Here is an 18930-nt window from a genome sequence, read left to right on the forward strand (position 1 = left end):
GCTGCTTATTCATTCATGTAAAGCCCACCCCTGCTTATTCATTCATGTAAAGCCCACCCCTGCTTATTCATTCATATAAAGCCAACCCCTGCTTATTCATTCATGTAAAGCCCACCGCTGCTTATTCATTCATGTAAAGCCCACCCCTGCTTATTCATTCATGTAAAGCCCACCCCTGCTTATTCATTCATATAAAGCCCACCCCTGCTTATTCATTCATGTAAAGCCCACCGCTGCTTATTCATTCATGTAAAGCCCACCCCTGCTTATTCATTCATGTAAAGCCCACCCCTGCTTATTCATTCATATAAAGCCAACCCCTGCTTATTCATTCATGTAAAGCCCACCGCTGCTTATTCATTCATGTAAAGCCCACCCCTGCTTATTCATTCATGTAAAGCCCACCCCTGCTTATACATTCATATAAAGGCTCATCCTGCGTTTCCACTCTCCATTTCTTTCAGATTAATGTCATTCAAGGAAAGAAGAAGTTTGACATTTTGCAGTTTGTGAGTATTGATGAGGTGGGGTAAATACCTAAACTGCGGGGTAAAAAGGGGGGCAGAACATGGTAAGGGAAGAGCAGCCAAGTGAATGAGAGGTAAATATGTGGGGCACAAACCACCTGTGGGGGCACTTGTTTCCTTTATATTCATTATTTGGGTTACAGTCACTATTCTGTGTTATAATTTGCCCTTTATTAATTACCCCCCTACACTGGCGTCTCTTGTGTTCTATGTATGGGGCAAATGTCCCGGCCTAAATCCCTCACTGTGTTGTTTGGCCAAGATGCTGCAGCTGATGGATGCCCAGGCCTCCTCCCTGGCACAGAGCCACCACGCCATGCAAGCCCTCGACCAATACCGCAATGAGCTGGCAGCCCAGGTCAGTCATGAACCAATGAGGAAAGAGGCATCTCTGGGAGGGGGGGGAGAGGGGAAACCGATGGCAAAGAAAGTGTGATATGATTGGGTCATATGTGGTGAGGAACCAGAACCAACAGTAGGTTAGAGAGATATCCTTATAATCGGTGCTTAGTGATGTCATCAGTTATAATCGGTGTTTAGTGAGGTCATTTCTGTCACATGATTCACTGCAACGTGTGTATTATAATAAATAGTGTAACCCCTATTCTAAAATATAAGGCTTATATAGATTTATATAGACAAATACATAGACTGGGGGGGGGGATACATTATTCACTGTATAATGAATAGGAATTGGGCGCCCAATGTATAGAAAGTTACTATATCTGACTTTGGCCTTGGTCAGTCTCTTGGCCATCCTGCTGTCAGTAAGTTGGACTAATAATGTGCAATATGGCGGCAGAGGTGATGCACTGAGAGAGCTGAGGGGTACAAAGGGGGGCAGTTATGCTGGTTACCCTCCCCATGGGGGTTCTGCTCCGGTGCCAATATTGTGCCTTTATGCCATTGCAGGTCCATCGGTCGGTGCTGGAAGCTGCCCGGGAGCAGAGAGACATGGAGCAGAAAGTGACCCTCATCAAGGCCAAGGTCAGTCCATTGGGCCCCAGCAGCATAAATGGGCCCATTTAGTACCAGTTCTACCCATAGTAACCAATAAACTGCTGTGGCATTGGGGCAACAAAATAAGTCATTTGCCCTCCTCTCAGGAACGTGAGGCCAATGGGAGTGGCAGAACTCAGAACTCTAACACAGAACTCATGATTTGCCCCAATCAAACCTTGCTTCTGCTTGGGGACTAAAGGCTGTAAAGGGTCCAGCCCTTTCTTGCCCCAAAGATGGTGCTATTGACCAGACTGGCCAAATGGGCCACATATCACATTCCATGGCCTTTGGGCACGGCAGTTGGGTAGGAATGGGGCCTGTGTGTGTGACACGTAGTAACCTATAGACCAGTGACCCCCCCCCCCCCCAAGCAGTGACTTGGGGGCAACATGGCGCTCCCACCCCCCTTGGATTTCACTCCCAGTGGCCCATTTGTCCATTTCTGGCTTGGAGGCAAGTGTTGGAGGTTTAACACCAAACAGAACCTCCTGCAGGCCAGCAGTCACATGGGGCTACCAAACAGCCAATCACATGGAGCTACCAAACAGCCAATCACATGGGGCTACCAAACAGCCAATCACAGCCCGTATTTGGCCCCCCATGCTTGTGTGACTCCCCGACACTTTCTACATATGAGTGTGGCTCAGGGGTACACAAGCTTGGGGGACTGTGCCTCTGTCACCCACCCAAATACTCCCCCTTCACAGGATCCGTCGGACGAGGACTCGGTGTTACAGGGGGACGGGGCACAAGTGGTGATCGAGGGGTATCTCTTCAAACGCGCCAGCAACACCTTCAAAACCTGGAGCCGGTGAGAACCGAGAGCGGAAATGTATAGAGATATAGAGATTATATTATATAGAGATTATATTATACAGAGATTATATTATACAGAGATTATATTATATAGAGATTATATTATACAGAGATTATATTATATAGAGATTATATTATACAGAAATTATATTATAGAGATTATATTATATAGAAATTATATTATAGAGATTATATTATATAGAGATTACCGTATATACTTGAATATAAACCGAGTTTTTGAGCACTAAAAATGTGCTCAAAAAGTAACCCTCGGCTTATACTCGAGTATATGGCATGATGTGCCCGATGTGCCCCCCCACGGACTTGTGTCCCTGCGTACCTGCGCCCGCGCTCTCCCTATGCCAGCTTCCCAGAACGGCATCCTAACTGTGCGCTCTTCTCCTGTGTACGCTTCTGATCTGCTTGGCGCCGCAGTCGCGCCAGTGACGTCACGCGCCCCCTTCAGTTACTCATGGCCTGATCTTACAAGGTCTACGATCAGGCCATGAGTAACTGAAGGGGGCGTACACAGGAGAAGAGCAGAGCGCACAGGAGAAGAGCGCACAGTTAGGATGGCGTTCTGGGAAGCTGGCATAGGGAGAGCGCGGGCGCAGGTACGCAGGGACACAAGTCCGTGGGGGGGCACATCGGGCACATCATGCCATATACTCGAGTATAAGCCGAGGGTTACTTTTTGAGCACATTTTTAGTGCTCAAAAACTCGGCTTATATTCGAGTATATACGGTAATCTCTAATCTTCTCCTGTGTACGCTTCTGATCTGCTTGGCGCCGCAGTCGCGCCAGTGACGTCACGCGCCCCCTTCAGTTACTCATGGCCTGATCTTACAAGGTCTACGATCAGGCCATGAGTAACTGAAGGGGGCGTACACAGGAGAAGAGCAGAGCGCACAGGAGAAGAGCGCACAGTTAGGATGGCGTTCTGGGAAGCTGGCATAGGGAGAGCGCGGGCGCAGGTACGCAGGGACACAAGTCCCTCGGGGGGCGCTGTATATCCAAACTGAACTTCAAGACAGAACATTTACAAACTTGGGGGATTGTGTGGTAAAGACACTGCTCTGTATTAGTCTATTTTATACTTCCTTCAAAGACTGGGCCTAGAACTGAGGTGGGTTTTACTTCATGGCTGCCACCACATCATAAATAACTCTTGTAGTTTTTAGAACTATTTACAGAGCCTAAAGGGGATGCAATTAATCCTAAACGATGTTGCTATGTAGGAGTCAGGGGAAACTTTATCTTTGAATTTTAGATTGATGGTTTCTGGTTAATAAAAAATGATTTTGTTTCACCAACACTTGTAATCCATGCATTTATAGTATCAAACTGGAAAGGGCTATTGTCATTGCTGTTTTTATTACCATAGGCATTGGTAGAACATCACCGATTACCAATGGCTGCACCAACTCCTGTACTATTTCTGCTAATCTTAAATGTGCTTTTCTTGGTAATCAATATAGACTTTGAAATCCCATGATACTAGTGGAAGGCCAGCTTGACCTTCAGCTGCTGTTTATACACAATCATAACTGAGCAAATGAAACTGTGCATTTGGTTTTGGCTATAATAAATAAATCTTTTTGGGATACTCAATTAAACCAAAGTGAGAGCACACTTTGTGTGCTGGCTCACTCGCACCAGCCCTACTGGTGACACCCTAGGCTTATACTCGAGTCAATAGGTTTTTCCAGTTTTCTTAGGTAAAATTAGGTACCTCGGCTTATATTCGGATCGGCTTATACTCGAGTATATACGGTATATTATACAGAGATTATATTATACAGAGATTATATTATATAGAGATTATATTATACAGAGATTATATTATACAGAGATTATATTATACAGAGATTATATTATATAGAGATTATATTATACAGAGATTATATTATATAGAGATTATATTATACAGAGATTATATTATATAGAGATTATATTATACAGAGATTATATTACATAGAGATTATATTATACAGAGATTATATTATACAGATATTATATTATATAGAGATTATATTATACAGAGATTATATTATACAGAGATTATATTATACAGAGATTATATTACATAGAGATTATATTATATAGAGATTATATTATACAGGAACATATTCAGCCAGTGATTCTCTATGATAAGTAACCAGTAATAATCATCACTTTATATTCATAATGATTGGGGGTTTTTTAAAAATAAACTTTTACCTATTGGGTGACACCCCCCTCCCCCCGTGTGGCTCAGCCCAGGTGACATTAACTAGCACTCACACTCACTGGCACTCATACTCACTGGCACTCATACTCACTAGCACTCATACTCACTAGCACTCACACTCACGGGCACTCATACTCACTAGCACTCGTCCCACCTCATGAACTCTCTGCACTGTTCATATATTCTTATTATTATTGAACCCTGTAACCTGTATTACTGCACTCACAGCACTTTACCTTTGTGCTGTAATTGTAAAGCTATAAATGTGCCTTCCTGCCCCACGTGCACCAGAATTCCTAGGTGGCAATAAATTCCTACTTGACTCAACTTGAAGTCGGAGGGGACAGTGAATAGAAACACTATAACAAATGTTGTAAATCAGCAATCAGGGAGTCAAAGATAGAAAATGAGGGGCTAATTGCAGCACAGTCAGAGAACAACCCCCCAAAAAAGGTTTTAAGAATATGAATAGTAAAAAGATCTTTAACTGGAATAATGAGGGTAAAACGATACAGAAATGGCAAATGTACTAAATCAGAGGGGTTAGAGTTCCCAGACCCACCTTATAGGGGCACTGACGGCTCAGCCCAATCTAGTCAGAGGCTGCCACGCCATATGGAACATAAAGGGTTACTCAGAATTAATGGGAACAAGGCCCGGGGCCAGATGGGATACACCCTTGGGTACTGAGAGAGATTAGCCTCTATTCAGCAGTATAACTCTGCTGCTTGCTCCCAGATTGGCCGAGATGGGGAATTCCGTAATAGCTACAGAAGAAGCAGACCCTGTGGTCTGGGCTGCCTCACTTCCTGCCACTGCCCCTCCCCCCCCCCCCCCAATGACCACAGGGTCTGCTTCCTCTATAGTTACACCACTGCCTCTATTGCTGATATTCTTAGACTCTCTTTCATTTGGGGGAAACCTCCTCATTCCCATTCCTATATTTAATAAAGGGATTACGATCTCTGCCTGGAGATTTAGGCCAGTAAGTCTGACATCTGTTATTTAAGGGGTCATATTGAGAATTATGTTCTAGAGAATGGCATTATGGGTAGGAATCAGCATGGCTTCATAAAAGATAGGTCAGACAAATATGATCGCTTTTCATGATGAGGTGAGTAATAAATTGGACAATAGGGGTACAGTAGTCGGACAGTGGAGTAAACTATTTAGACAGAGGGTTGTGCTGGACAGCAGGGGTGCAGTAGTCGGACAGTGGGGGCGTGCAGTATTCAAACACTGGCTTTGCAGGAGTCGGAGTGTTGGGGTGCAGGAGTCGGAGAGTTGGGGTGCAGTAGTCGGACAGTGGGGGGTGCAGGAGTCGGACAGTGGGGGGTGCAGGAGTTGGACAGTGGGGGGTGCAGGAGTCGGACAGTGGGGGGTGCAGGAGTCGGACAGTGGGGGGTGCAGGAGTCGGACAGTGGGGGGTGCAGGAGTCGGACAGTGGGGGGTGCAGTAGTCGGACAGTGGGGGGTGCAGAAGTCGGACAGTGCAGGTGCAGTAGTTAGACAGTGGGGGTGCTGAAGTCGGACAGTGGGGGTGCTGAAGTCGGACAGTGGGGGTGCTGAAGTCGGACAGTGGGGGTGCAGTAGTCGGACAGTGGGGGTGCAGTAGTCGGACAGTGGGGGTGCAGTAGTCGGACAGTGGGGGTGCAGTAGTCGGACAGTGGGGGTGCAGTAGTCGGACAGTGGGGGATGCAGTAGTCGGACAGTGGGGGTGCAGTAGTCAGACAGTGGGGGTGCAGTAGTCAGACAGTGGGGGTGCAGTAGTCAGACAGTGGAGGTGCAGTAGTCAGACAGTGGGGGGTGCAGTAGTCAGACAGTGGGGGATGCAGTAGTCAGACAGTGGGGGTGCAGTAGTCAGACAGTGGAGGTGCAGTAGTCAGACAGTGGAGGTGCAGTAGTCAGGCAGTGGGGGGTGCAGTAGTCAGACAGTGGGGGTGCAGTAGTCAGACAGTGGGTGTGCAGTAGTCGGACAGTGGGGGGGCAGTAGTCGGACAGCGGGTGTGTTAATTTATTAACAGAACGCTCTAAGCCCAAATATGGGAATAATGTGTGGATCTGCTGGGAGAACATTGGGGGGTTTGGAGGAAACTGGAATGAACCCCCAGGAACCAGAATGAACATGAAACAAGATGGAAATAAAGGGGCAGAAATGTAACTTGTGTCTCGTTGTCCCTCACAGGCGCTGGTTTTCCATTCAGAATAATCAGCTCGTGTATCAGAAGAAAGTGGTAGGTACCTACTGTCCCCCCATTGTGCCCCCCCACCATCGTGCCCCTTCTGCCTACCCCATAGTTCTGGCCCTGGTTACAATTATCAGCCATTAGACAGATGTGCCACTTGGGCAGGGAATGCCATCCGGGCATAGCCAATCTGCCCCACTGGGGGTATATGTTTTCCCTATTAATACAGACAATCCAATAGCCAAGTCCTCGCTCGTTTGGGGGGGTGTAGGGTCCCTAATAAATGGATTTAGTCACTAAATATAATCAGTAGATGAATACAGATTGGGTTACATTCTAGACCAGCGGTTCTCAGCCTGTGAGTCGGGATCACAGGGGCTGCCTAAGACCATCGGAAAACACATATTACCCACGGCCTTAGGAACAATTTTATGGTTGGGGGTCACCACAACATGAGGAACTGTATTAGGGTCACGGCATTAGGGAGGTAGGGAACCGCTGCTCTAGACTCTAGAGACCTGTATCAAGAACGGGATCTTTGTCTTCTCTCTAGAAAGAAGGGGTGGGAGGCAGTTAAATAGTTGGAACAATAATGCAGATCTTGAATGTTCCAGACTGGGAATATTAAATGAACTGGTCCCAAAAGGCAGAATTAACTGGTTCCTCTGCTCAGGGCCCAGGGGGTTTGTAGACTATTGGGGGGTAGGAAATGATAGATAAAGGGCAACTCTGAACGTGCCAAGAAAACAAGCCTTTGGGTTACTGTAAAAAGCACTAAGCAGAGACCATTAGATATGGGGGTGTCGCAGAGCAGGCTGATGGGGGGCCGCTGCCCTAGGGTGTCATGTCTACCAGCCCAGGCTTCTCAGTATAAAACTGCATGTTGAGGCTGCGGCAGTATGGGGCGGGTATGGGGCAGTTATGGGGCAGGTATGGGGCATGTATGGGGCAGTTATGGGGCACCATAAAATCCATGCCATTTCTTACTCTGTCCAGGACGTACTCACTGTCGTCATTGTCGACTTGCGACTTTGTGCCGTGAAACTGTGTCCTGAAGCGGAAAGGCGCTTTTGCTTTGAGGTTGTGTCACCGGCAAAGTAAGTACATTGCACAGTATTGTGTGTGTGTGTATATCTGGGTGTGTGTGTATTTGGGTGTGTGTGTTTGGGGGGAGGTGTATTGTGAGGGCCCCAGTTACCCTTAGCCAAATCTCTATGTAACTCATTGCAGACTCACACATTCTGTGGGGCAGGCACCCTGGGGAGTGGTTGGACACTAACAGGTCTGGCCTCACTGGTGCCCATTTGGGGTCTGACAAGGACAACTGGAACATGGGCGAGCTTGATCCAAAAGTGCTGCATTGTGAAGGGTTAAATTAAATCTCAATCAAGGCAGGCACGGAGTCAGGGCAGGCACGGAGTCAGGGCAGGCACAGAGTCAGGGCAGGCACGGAGTCAGGGCAGGCACGGAGTCAGGGCAGGCAGCAAACAATCAGAAATCACTCTTGGGTAGGAACGCTAGCAACACATCCAGAGGGGGCACCGAATACTGAGAGGAATCTCCTTCTAAACTCCAATTTTGTCTTTTGTTTTTTCCCTAAAATCTGTTTATTTTGACAACTAATTACACTTTTGGATCAGTTATGTTGTTATTTCATTGATTTGCACAGTGTTTGTGGTTTTATTGCACATGTAGCCCCTGCATTATTGTCCCTAATGTGTTTTATTAGCAGTGGAAAGGCATCTTTACCCATTTTGGATTCGTCAGAATGTTTACATTCCAAATGTACATGGTTTCAGAGGTCACTGTACTGATTTGCAGCTTTTTGGATCAGTTATTTTGTTATTTCATTGATTTGCACAGTGTTTGTGGGTTTTTTTGCACGTGTAGCCTGCATTATTGTATATAATGAATACTGCTGCCAGGCTCATACACCTCTCCAACCGCTCCTGCTCTGCCGTGCCGCTCTGCCGATCCCTGCACTGGCTTCCCCTACCATCCAGGATAAAATTCAAGCTATTGACCCTCACATTTAAAGCAGTCCATAACTCTGCCCCACCCTACATCTCTGAACTCATCTCTAGGTACCATCCAACCCGCTTGTTACGCTCCTCTACTGACCTGCTCCTCAACTCCTCTCTCATTCCCTCCTCACACGCTCACATTCAAGACTTTGCAAGGGCTGCCCCCCATCTCTGGAATTCGCTCCCACAAACTGTCAGACTTTCTCCCAATCTCTCTGCCTTCAAGAAATCTCTAAAAACACATTTATTTAGAGAGGCTTACCCTAATCTAGTTTAGCAATACCCTGTGCACCACCTCTCACAACTCTGGTCATGCCCATTCCCACACCTTGTGTCTCAACCCTTTCTCCTTGTAGATTGTAAGCTCTTTTGGGCAGGGCCCATTCCCACACCTTGTGTCTCAACCCTTTCTCCTTGTAGATTGTAAGCTCTTTTGGGCAGGGCCCTCTTCACCCCTTGTATCAGTTATTGGTTGCTTTATATGTTACTCTGTATGTCCAATGTATGTAACCCACTTATTGTACAGCGCTGCGGAATATGTTGGCGCTTTATAAATAAATGTTAATGTAATGTAAAATTATTGTCCCTAATGTGGTTTATTAGCAGTGGAAAGGCATCTTTACCCATTTTGGATTCTTCAGAATGTTTACAAATGTACATGGTTTCAGGGGTCACTGTACCGATTTGCAGCTTTTTGGATCAGTTATTTTGTTATTTCGTTGATTTGCACAGTGTTTGTGGTTTTATTGCACGTGTAGCTTGCATTATTGCCCCCAATGTGGTTTATTAGCAGTGGAAAGGCATCTTTACCCATTTTGGATTCATCAGAATGTTTACATTCCAAATGTACATGGTTTCCGGGGTCACTGTACTGATTTGCAGCTTTTTGGATCAGTTATTTTGTTATTTCATTGATTTGCACAGTGTTTGTGGTTTTATTGCACGTGTAGCTTGCATTATTGCCCCCAATGTGGTTTATTAGCAGTGGAAAGGCATCTTTACCCATTTTGGATTCTTTAGAATGTTTACAAATGTACATGGTTTCAGGGGGTCACTGTACCGATTTGCAACTTTTTGGATCAGTTATTTTGTTATTTCGTTGATTTGCACAGTGTTTGTGGTTTTATTGCAAGTGTAGCTTGCATTATTGCCCCCAATGTGGTTTATTAGCAGTGGAAAGGCATCTTTACCCGCTTTTGGATTCGTCAGAATGTTTACATTCCAAATGTACATGGTTTCAGGGGTCACTGTACTGATTTGCAGCTTTTTGGATCAGTTATTTTGTTATTTCATTGATTTGCACAGTGTTTGTGGTTTATTTTGCACGTGTAGCCTGCATTATTGTCCCTAATGTGGTTTATTAGCAGTGGAAAGGCATCTTTACCCATTTTGGATTCTTCAGAATGTTTACAAATGTACATGGTTTCAGGGGTCACTGTACCGATTTGCAGCTTTTTGGATCAGTTATTTTGTTATTTCGTTGATTTGCACAGTGTTTGTGGTTTTATTGCATGTGTAGCTTGCATTATTGCCCCTAATGTGTTTTATTAGCAGTGGGAAGGCATCTTTACCCATTTTGGATTCTTCAGAATGTTTACAAATGTACATGGTTTCAGGGGTCACTATACCGATTTGCAACTTTTACTACACATGAAACTTGCAGTGTGTTTATGAAGTGTAACTGCAAGCCATGAAGGTGTATTTGGGGTCCCTACAGGCTACATACTTACTTAAAACTATACATATTTGGTATTGGCAAATCAATTGTATTGCCATGCACACAATAAATAATGTTTCTGATGTAAGTGTTTATATTCATTTTTTAGACAGAATTGCACTAAGGTTCTAGCATATTTTGAAAGCTCTACATACACATGTATGTTCTATGATGGCAGGTCGTGCATGCTGCAGGCAGAGTCGGACCGGGTGCTGCAGTTGTGGGTCAGCGCTGTGCAGAGAAGCATTACAACAGCCTACAGTGACAACAAGAGGGAAAGTGGCAGCCTAGTAAGTACCACAATGGAACCGCAGTCTGTGTGGCACCTCTGGTGTGTGGCACTTGCACAGCTCAATGGAACACACTGGCACAACATGCTGACACAACACGCTGGCTACACAAACACCACACAGAGAACCACACACCCTGCAGAACACACGTTTACACAGATCTCACACTTATAGAGCTAAACTACCCCAATTGTCCCCAGCGCCTGCCCCGCTCACCTGCAGAGGCCCCTGCCCAGGAGAAGGGGGTTCAGGGTGCACAAGATGCCGTGCTGAGGGTCCCGGGGAATGCCTCCTGCTGTGACTGTCGCACTGCCGAACCCGAATGGGCCAGTATCAACCTGGGGGTCACTCTCTGTATTGAGTGCAGTGGAATCCACAGGTAAGGGCTGTACTTTAATGTGGGGGGGCTCCCCTGGCACTGTAATAGGGTTAGGGTGCGGCTATACCCACTGGGGAGGGGGCTCCCCTGGCACTGTATTAGGGTTAGGGTGCGGCTATACCCACTGGGGAGGGGGCTCTATCTGGCACTGCATTAGGGTTAGGGTGCGGCTATACCCACTGGGGAGGGGGCTCTATCTGGCACTGTATTAGGGTTAGGGTGCGGCTATACCCACTGGGGAGGGGGCTCTATCTGGCACTGCATTAGGGTTAGGGTGCGGCTATACCCACTGGGGAGGGGGCTCTATCTGGCACTGTATTAGGGTTAGGGTGCGGCTATACCCACTGGGGAGGGGGCTCTATCTGGCACTGCATTAGGGTTAGGGTGCGGCTATACCCACTGGGGAGGGGGCTCTATCTGGCACTGTATTAGGGTTAGGGTGCGGCTATACCCACTGGGGAGGGGGCTCTATCTGGCACTGTATTAGGGTTAGGGTGCGGCTATACCCACTGGGGAGGGGGCTCTATCTGGCACTGTATTAGGGTTAGGGTGCGGCTATACCCACTGGGGAGGGGGCTCTATCTGGCACTGTATTAGGGTTAGGGTGCGGCTATACCCACTGGGGAGGGGGCTCTATCTGGCACTGTATTAGGGTTAGGGTGCGGCTATACCCACTGGGGAGGGGGCTCTATCTGGCACTGTATTAGGGTTAGGGTGCGGCTATACCCACTGGGGAGGGGGCTCTATCTGGCACTGTATTAGGGTTAGGGTGCGGCTATACCCACTGGGGAGGGGGCTCTATCTGGCACTGTATTAGGGTTAGGGTGCGGCTATACCCACTGGGGAGGGGGCTCTATCTGGCACTGCATTAGGGTTAGGGTGCGGCTATACCCACTGGGGAGGGGGCTCTATCTGGCACTGTATTAGGGTTAGGGTGTGGCTATACCCACTGGGGAGGGGGCTCTATCTGGAGACTTGTATCTTGGTACTTGGGAGCCCATAAGCAGCAGAGATGGCCATAAGGACATGTAGCCAGGTAACCGGGGCAGTTATTATTGGCCATATAGGGGCACCTGTAGGCACCTTTGAAGTGCAATCTGGAGACCATTACTGGTGGCCTATTGTGTCCTGAAGTCTTTCTCTTTGCCTGAACTGTAGGAGTCTCGGTGTTCACTTCTCCAAGGTTCGATCACTAACGCTGGACTCATGGGAGCCTGAACTGATCAAGGTAAAGTTCTGGGACGGACCCCAACGTGCTACATGGGGGGGCCAATGAAGTACAGAATAGGGCACTGATGTGTAGGGAGAAGCTATGGAGTAGTACAGGGAAGGAATGAAGAGCTCACAGTCAGAGAGCAGCTGCAAATGGATTCCCTGGGGCAGGGGCCACTGAGAGCTGGCAGTTTCCAACCAAGTCCCTCTCCGGTAACTACTTTTTTGTCCACAGCTCATGTGTGAACTTGGGAACAGTACCATCAATGGGATCTACGAAGCCCGAATAGAAGATATGAACATAAGGAAACCAACAGCGGCCAGCTCACGGTGAGATTCCCTAGGGGCACCTGATGGGACTATGGGCCATACCAATGTCTTTATATAGAGATATGGGCCATACCAACGTCTTTATATAGAAATATGGGCCATACCAACGTCTTTATATAGAAATATGGGCCATACCAACGTCTTTATATAGAAATATGGGCCATACCAATGTCATTATATAGAAATATGGGTCATACCAACGTCTTTATATAGAAATATGGGTCATACCAATGTCTTTATATAGAAATATGGGCCATACCATTGTCATTATTGTAGGGACCCATAGGGTTAAATGGTCCCTATGGCTTTAAATCCCTACAGGTTCAGTTCCCTTAGTTGCTGGGCAGAAGGGAATGTATCTAAGTGAGTTTATTAACATGTGTGCTATTGGTTAGAAGGTATGGTGACCACATCCTGCCTGACTTTGGGTATAGTGTTGGGAGAGGAGTGGCACCTTCCTGTTGTTTGCTTCCACCTTAGGGACAAGGTGGATGTGTGCTGAGAGCCCAGGGCATGGGCCCAGGCCCAGTGAAGTCGGGGAACAGGGCCCCGTGAATGAGGCATTAGATAGAGGCAGGTGTAGCTCCCTTTATAGTACACTCTAGGGGTGTAAGGCAGTTAGGGCTGAGCTAGAATGAGCAGCATGAGCTCCTGCATAGGATTTGCAGTTTTTCTGGAGATAGCTCTCCCAGGCCACATTGCCTGTAGTGTAGGGATCCAAGTGAATAGGGAATCAGGATAGAGAATTCCCTGAGGGATCCACTACAGGGTGTGTCGCAGAGGTGAAGGGAGATTCCTGCCAGTCTGCCCGCAGGAGAGTGTGAGTCTGAATATACACTCGGTATGTGTTGCATGTACCAATGGCCTCTGAAGCTGTATTGTAAGTAAACCCTGTGGATGTTCAATAAACACTTATCATTTTGTTATTTGCAAGAACCTCTGGCGCCCTCTGGTCTCATTTTTCTGCATAGCAGCAAGAGAGGTGTAGTTGCACAACACCCTCACCTTCCTCTTCCACTTAGCGAAGGCCCATTCTGGGTGAGAGAGTACAGTGTAACCCATGTTCTACTGGTACTAGTCCGGGAAAGCAGCTATTGAGCTGAAATAGAGGTTACATTATATAGAAATATGGGCCATACCATTGTCATTATATAAAAATATGAGCCATACCATTGTCATTATATAGAACTATGGGCCATACCATTGTCATTATATAAAAATATGAGCCATACCATTGTCATTATATAGAACTATGGGCCATACCATTGTCATTATATAGAAATATAAGCCATACCATTGTCATTATATAGAAATATGGGCCATACCATTGTCATTATTTAGAAATATAAGCCATACCATTGTCATTATATAGAAATATGAGCCATACCATTGTCATTATATAGAAATATGGGCCATACCAATGTCTTTATATAGATATATGGGCCGTACCATTGTCATTATATAGAAATATGGGCCGTACCATTGTCGTTATATAGAAATATGGGCCATACCATTGTCATTATATAGAAATATGGGCCATACCAATGTCTTTATATAGAAATATGGGCCGTACCAATGTGATTATATAGAAATATGGGCCATACCATTGTCATTATATAGAAATATGGGCCATACCAATGTCTTTATATAGAAATATGGGCCGTACCAATGTCATTATATAGATATATGGGCCGTACCATTGTCATTATATAGAAATATGAGCCGTACCATTGTCATTATATAGAAATATGGGCCGTACCATTGTCATTATATAGAAATATGGGCCGTACCATTGTCATTATATAGAAATATGGGCCATACCATTGTCATTATATAGAAATATGGGCGGTACCAATGTCATTATATAGAAATATGGGCCATACCATTGTCATTATATAGAAATATGGACGGTACCAATGTCATTATATAGAAATATGGGCCATACCATTGTCATTATATAGAAATATGGGTGGTACCAATGTCATTATATGGAAATATGGGCCATACCATTGTCATTATATAGAAATATGGGCGGTACCAATGTCATTATATGGAAATATGGGCCATACCATTGTCATTATATAGAAATATGGACGGTACCAATGTCATTATATAGAAATATGGGCCATACCATTGTCATTATATAGAAATATGGGCGGTACCAATGTCTTTATATAAAAATATGGGCCATACCAATGTAATTATATAGAAATATGGGCCATACCATTGTCATTATATAGAAATATGGGCGGTACCAATGTCATTATATAGAAATATGGGCCATACCATTGTCATTATATAGAAATATGGGCCGTACCAATGTCATTATATAGAAATATGGGCCGTACCAATGTAATTATATAGAAATATGGGCCTTACCATTGTCATTATATAGAAATATGGGCCGTACCAATGTCATTATATAGAAATATGGGCCATACCAATGTCATTATATAGAAATATGGGCCATACCATTGTCATTATATAGAAATATGGGCGGTACCAATGTCATTATATAGAAATATGGGCCATACCATTGTCATTATATAGAAATATGGACGGTACCAATGTCATTATATAGAAATATGGGCCATACCATTGTCATTATATAGAAATATGGGCGGTACCAATGTCATTATATGGAAATATGGGCCATACCATTGTCATTATATAGAAATATGGACGGTACCAATGTCATTATATAGAAATATGGGCCATACCATTGTCATTATATAGAAATATGGGCGGTACCAATGTCTTTATATAAAAATATGGGCCATACCAATGTCATTATATAGAAATATGGGCCATACCATTGTCATTATATAGAAATATGGGCGGTACCAATGTCATTATATAGAAATATGGGCCATACCATTGTCATTATATAGAAATATGGGCCGTACCAATGTCATTATATAGAAATATGGGCCGTACCAATGTAATTATATAGAAATATGGGCCTTACCATTGTCATTATATAGAAATATGGGCCGTACCAATGTCATTATATAGAAATATGGGCCATACCAATGTCATTATATAGAAATATGGGCCATACCATTGTCATTATATAGAAATATGGGCGGTACCAATGTCATTATATAGAAATATGGGCCATACCATTGTCATTATATAGAAATATGGACGGTACCAATGTCATTATATAGAAATATGGGCCATACCATTGTCATTATATAGAAATATGGACGGTACCAATGTCATTATATAGAAATATGGGCCATACCATTGTCATTATATAGAAATATGGGCGGTACCAATGTCATTATATGGAAATATGGGCCATACCATTGTCATTATATAGAAATATGGGCGGTACCAATGTCATTATATGGAAATATGGGCCATACCATTGTCATTATATAGAAATATGGACGGTACCAATGTCATTATATAGAAATATGGGCCATACCATTGTCATTATATAGAAATATGGGCGGTACCAATGTCTTTATATAAAAATATGGGCCATACCAATGTCATTATATAGAAATATGGGCCATACCATTGTCATTATATAGAAATATGGGCGGTACCAATGTCATTATATAGAAATATGGGCCATACCATTGTCATTATATAGAAATATGGGCCGTACCAATGTCATTATATAGAAATATGGGCCGTACCAATGTAATTATATAGAAATATGGGCCTTACCATTGTCATTATATAGAAATATGGGCCGTACCAATGTCATTATATAGAAATATGGGCCATACCAATGTCATTATATAGAAATATGGGCCATACCATTGTCATTATATAGAAATATGGGCGGTACCAATGTCATTATATAGAAATATGGGCCATACCATTGTCATTATATAGAAATATGGGCCGTACCAATGTCATTATTTAGAAATATGGGCCAAACCATTGTCATTATATAGAAATATGGGCCATACCAATGTGATTATATAGAAATATGGGCCATACCAATGTCATTATATAGAAATATGGGCCGTACCAATGTCATTATATAGAAATATGGGCCAAACCATTGTCATTATATAGAAATATGGGCCATACCAATGTGATTATATAGAAATATGGGCCATACCAATGTGATTATATAGAAATATGGGCCATACCAATGTGATTATATAGAAATATGGGCCGTACCAATGTCATTATTTAGAAATATGGGCCAAACCATTGTCATTATATAGAAATATGGGCCATACCAATGTGATTATATAGAAATATGGGCCATACCAATGTGATTATATAGAAATATGGGCCATACCAATGTCATTATATAGAAATATGGGCCGTACCAATGTCATTATATAGAAATATGGGCCAAACCATTGTCATTATATAGAAATATGGGCCATACCAATGTGATTATATAGAAATATGGGCCATACCAATGTGATTATATAGAAATATGGGCCATACCAATGTGATTATATAGAAATATGGGCCATACCAATGTGATTATATAGAAATATGGGCCATACCAATGTGATTATATAGAAATATGGGCCATACCAATGTGATTATATAGAAATATGGGCCATACCAATGTGATTATATAGAAATATGGGCAATACCAATGTGATTATATAGAAATATGGGCCATACCAATGTGATTATATAGAAATATGGGCCATACCAATGTCATTATATAAAAATATTAGCCATACTAATGTCATTATATAGAAATATGGGCCATACTAATGTCATTATATAGAAATATAGGCCATACTAATGTCATTATATAGAAATATGGGCCATACCAATGTCATTATATAGAAATATTGTCGGTACCAATGTCATTATATAAAAATATGGGCCGTACCATTGTCATTATATAGAAATATGGGCCGTACCAATGTCATTATATAGAGATATGGGCGGTACCATTGTCATTATATAGAAATATGGGCCAAACCATTGTCATTATATAGAAATATGGGCCATACCAATGTGATTATATAGAAATATGGGCCATACCAATGTGATTATATAGAAATATGGGCCATACCAATGTGATTATATTGAAATATGGGCAATACCAATGTGATTATATAGAAATATGGGCCATACCAATGTGATTATATAGAAATATGGGCCATACCAATGTCATTATATAAAAATATGAGCCATACTAATGTCATTATATAGAAATATGGGCCATACTAATGTCATTATATAGAAATATGGGCCATACTAATGTCATTATATAGAAATATGGGCCATACTAATGTCATTATATAGAAATATGGGCCATACCAATGTGACCATATAGAAATGTGGGCCATACCAATGTGACCATATAGAAATATGGGCCATACCAATGTCATAATATAGAAATATGGGCCATACCAATGTCATTATATAGAAATATGGGCCATACCAATGTCATTATATAGAAATATGGGCCATACCAATGTCATTATATAGAAATATGGGCCATACCAATGTCATTATAAAGAAATATGGGCCATACCAATGTCATTATATCGAAATATGGGCCTATGATATCACATTATGATGTCACTCTCATCCTGAGGTATTAGTTTCTGATTGGCACGATGACATTTAACCCCTTTGTATAATGTTTGCCCCCAGCAGTGAGAAGGAGGTTTGGATTCGAGCCAAATATGTAGAGAAGAAATTTATCACTAAGCTGCCCCAGAGCAGCCTGCGATCCCCCCGTCACAGCCAGCCGGACCCTCCATCACACAGCCCCAAAGCCAGGACCTTGGGACAGAGGCCAAACAGTGGGCCAGACTTGAAGGCGCTGAGCAGGCCCTTTGCACAAACAGAGCTTCAGCGACCAATCAGCAGCCCCGGGGCGCAAAGGCAGAACACGGAAGAAACAGAGATTGAACCTGAAAACGGCCGACAAGTTCGGTTGAGGAAAGCAACAAGGCCATTACTGAGGCCCAAACCAGGGTTGGCCACAGCCAGTGAGTAGAACTTGCCCCACTGTGCCCTATTGCCCTCTCTGGCTGTACCAGTATCTAGCAAATACATGCAGGCAGCTCCTGATGGAAATGCCCTTAGGGTTTGTGTTAGATTGTAAGCTCCACCGGTGCAGAGACTGATGGGAATGATGAACAATCTCACACCCTGTGTTTAGCTGAAATTCCAATAGCCAATCACAGATGAGCCTTGTAGTGGCTCCTGTTTGGGGGGAAAGATAGGGTGGAGGGGTTTGGGCACAATATGGAATCTGGGGCAC

At 43.8% G+C, this 18930-nt stretch overlaps 1 protein-coding gene across 1 annotated transcript in view; it reads left to right on the forward strand.

The window, feature by feature from the left end:
* Window positions 1-18930, forward strand: part of acap1 (ArfGAP with coiled-coil, ankyrin repeat and PH domains 1) — a 53544-nt gene that overhangs the window by 22929 nt on the left and 11685 nt on the right. The window contains exons 7-17 of the mRNA XM_031899654.1: window positions 465-509; window positions 790-885; window positions 1440-1514; window positions 2237-2340; window positions 6761-6809; window positions 7758-7858; window positions 10681-10792; window positions 10993-11171; window positions 12330-12399; window positions 12619-12713; window positions 18315-18655. Coding sequence (XP_031755514.1) covers window positions 465-509; window positions 790-885; window positions 1440-1514; window positions 2237-2340; window positions 6761-6809; window positions 7758-7858; window positions 10681-10792; window positions 10993-11171; window positions 12330-12399; window positions 12619-12713; window positions 18315-18655 — 1267 coding nt within the window. The remainder of the gene's footprint in view (window positions 1-464; window positions 510-789; window positions 886-1439; window positions 1515-2236; window positions 2341-6760; window positions 6810-7757; window positions 7859-10680; window positions 10793-10992; window positions 11172-12329; window positions 12400-12618; window positions 12714-18314; window positions 18656-18930) is intronic.

The sequence above is a fragment of the Xenopus tropicalis genome, chromosome 3 (genome assembly GCF_000004195.4).
Source record: "Xenopus tropicalis strain Nigerian chromosome 3, UCB_Xtro_10.0, whole genome shotgun sequence".
NCBI classification, from domain to species: Eukaryota; Metazoa; Chordata; class Amphibia; order Anura; family Pipidae; genus Xenopus; species Xenopus tropicalis.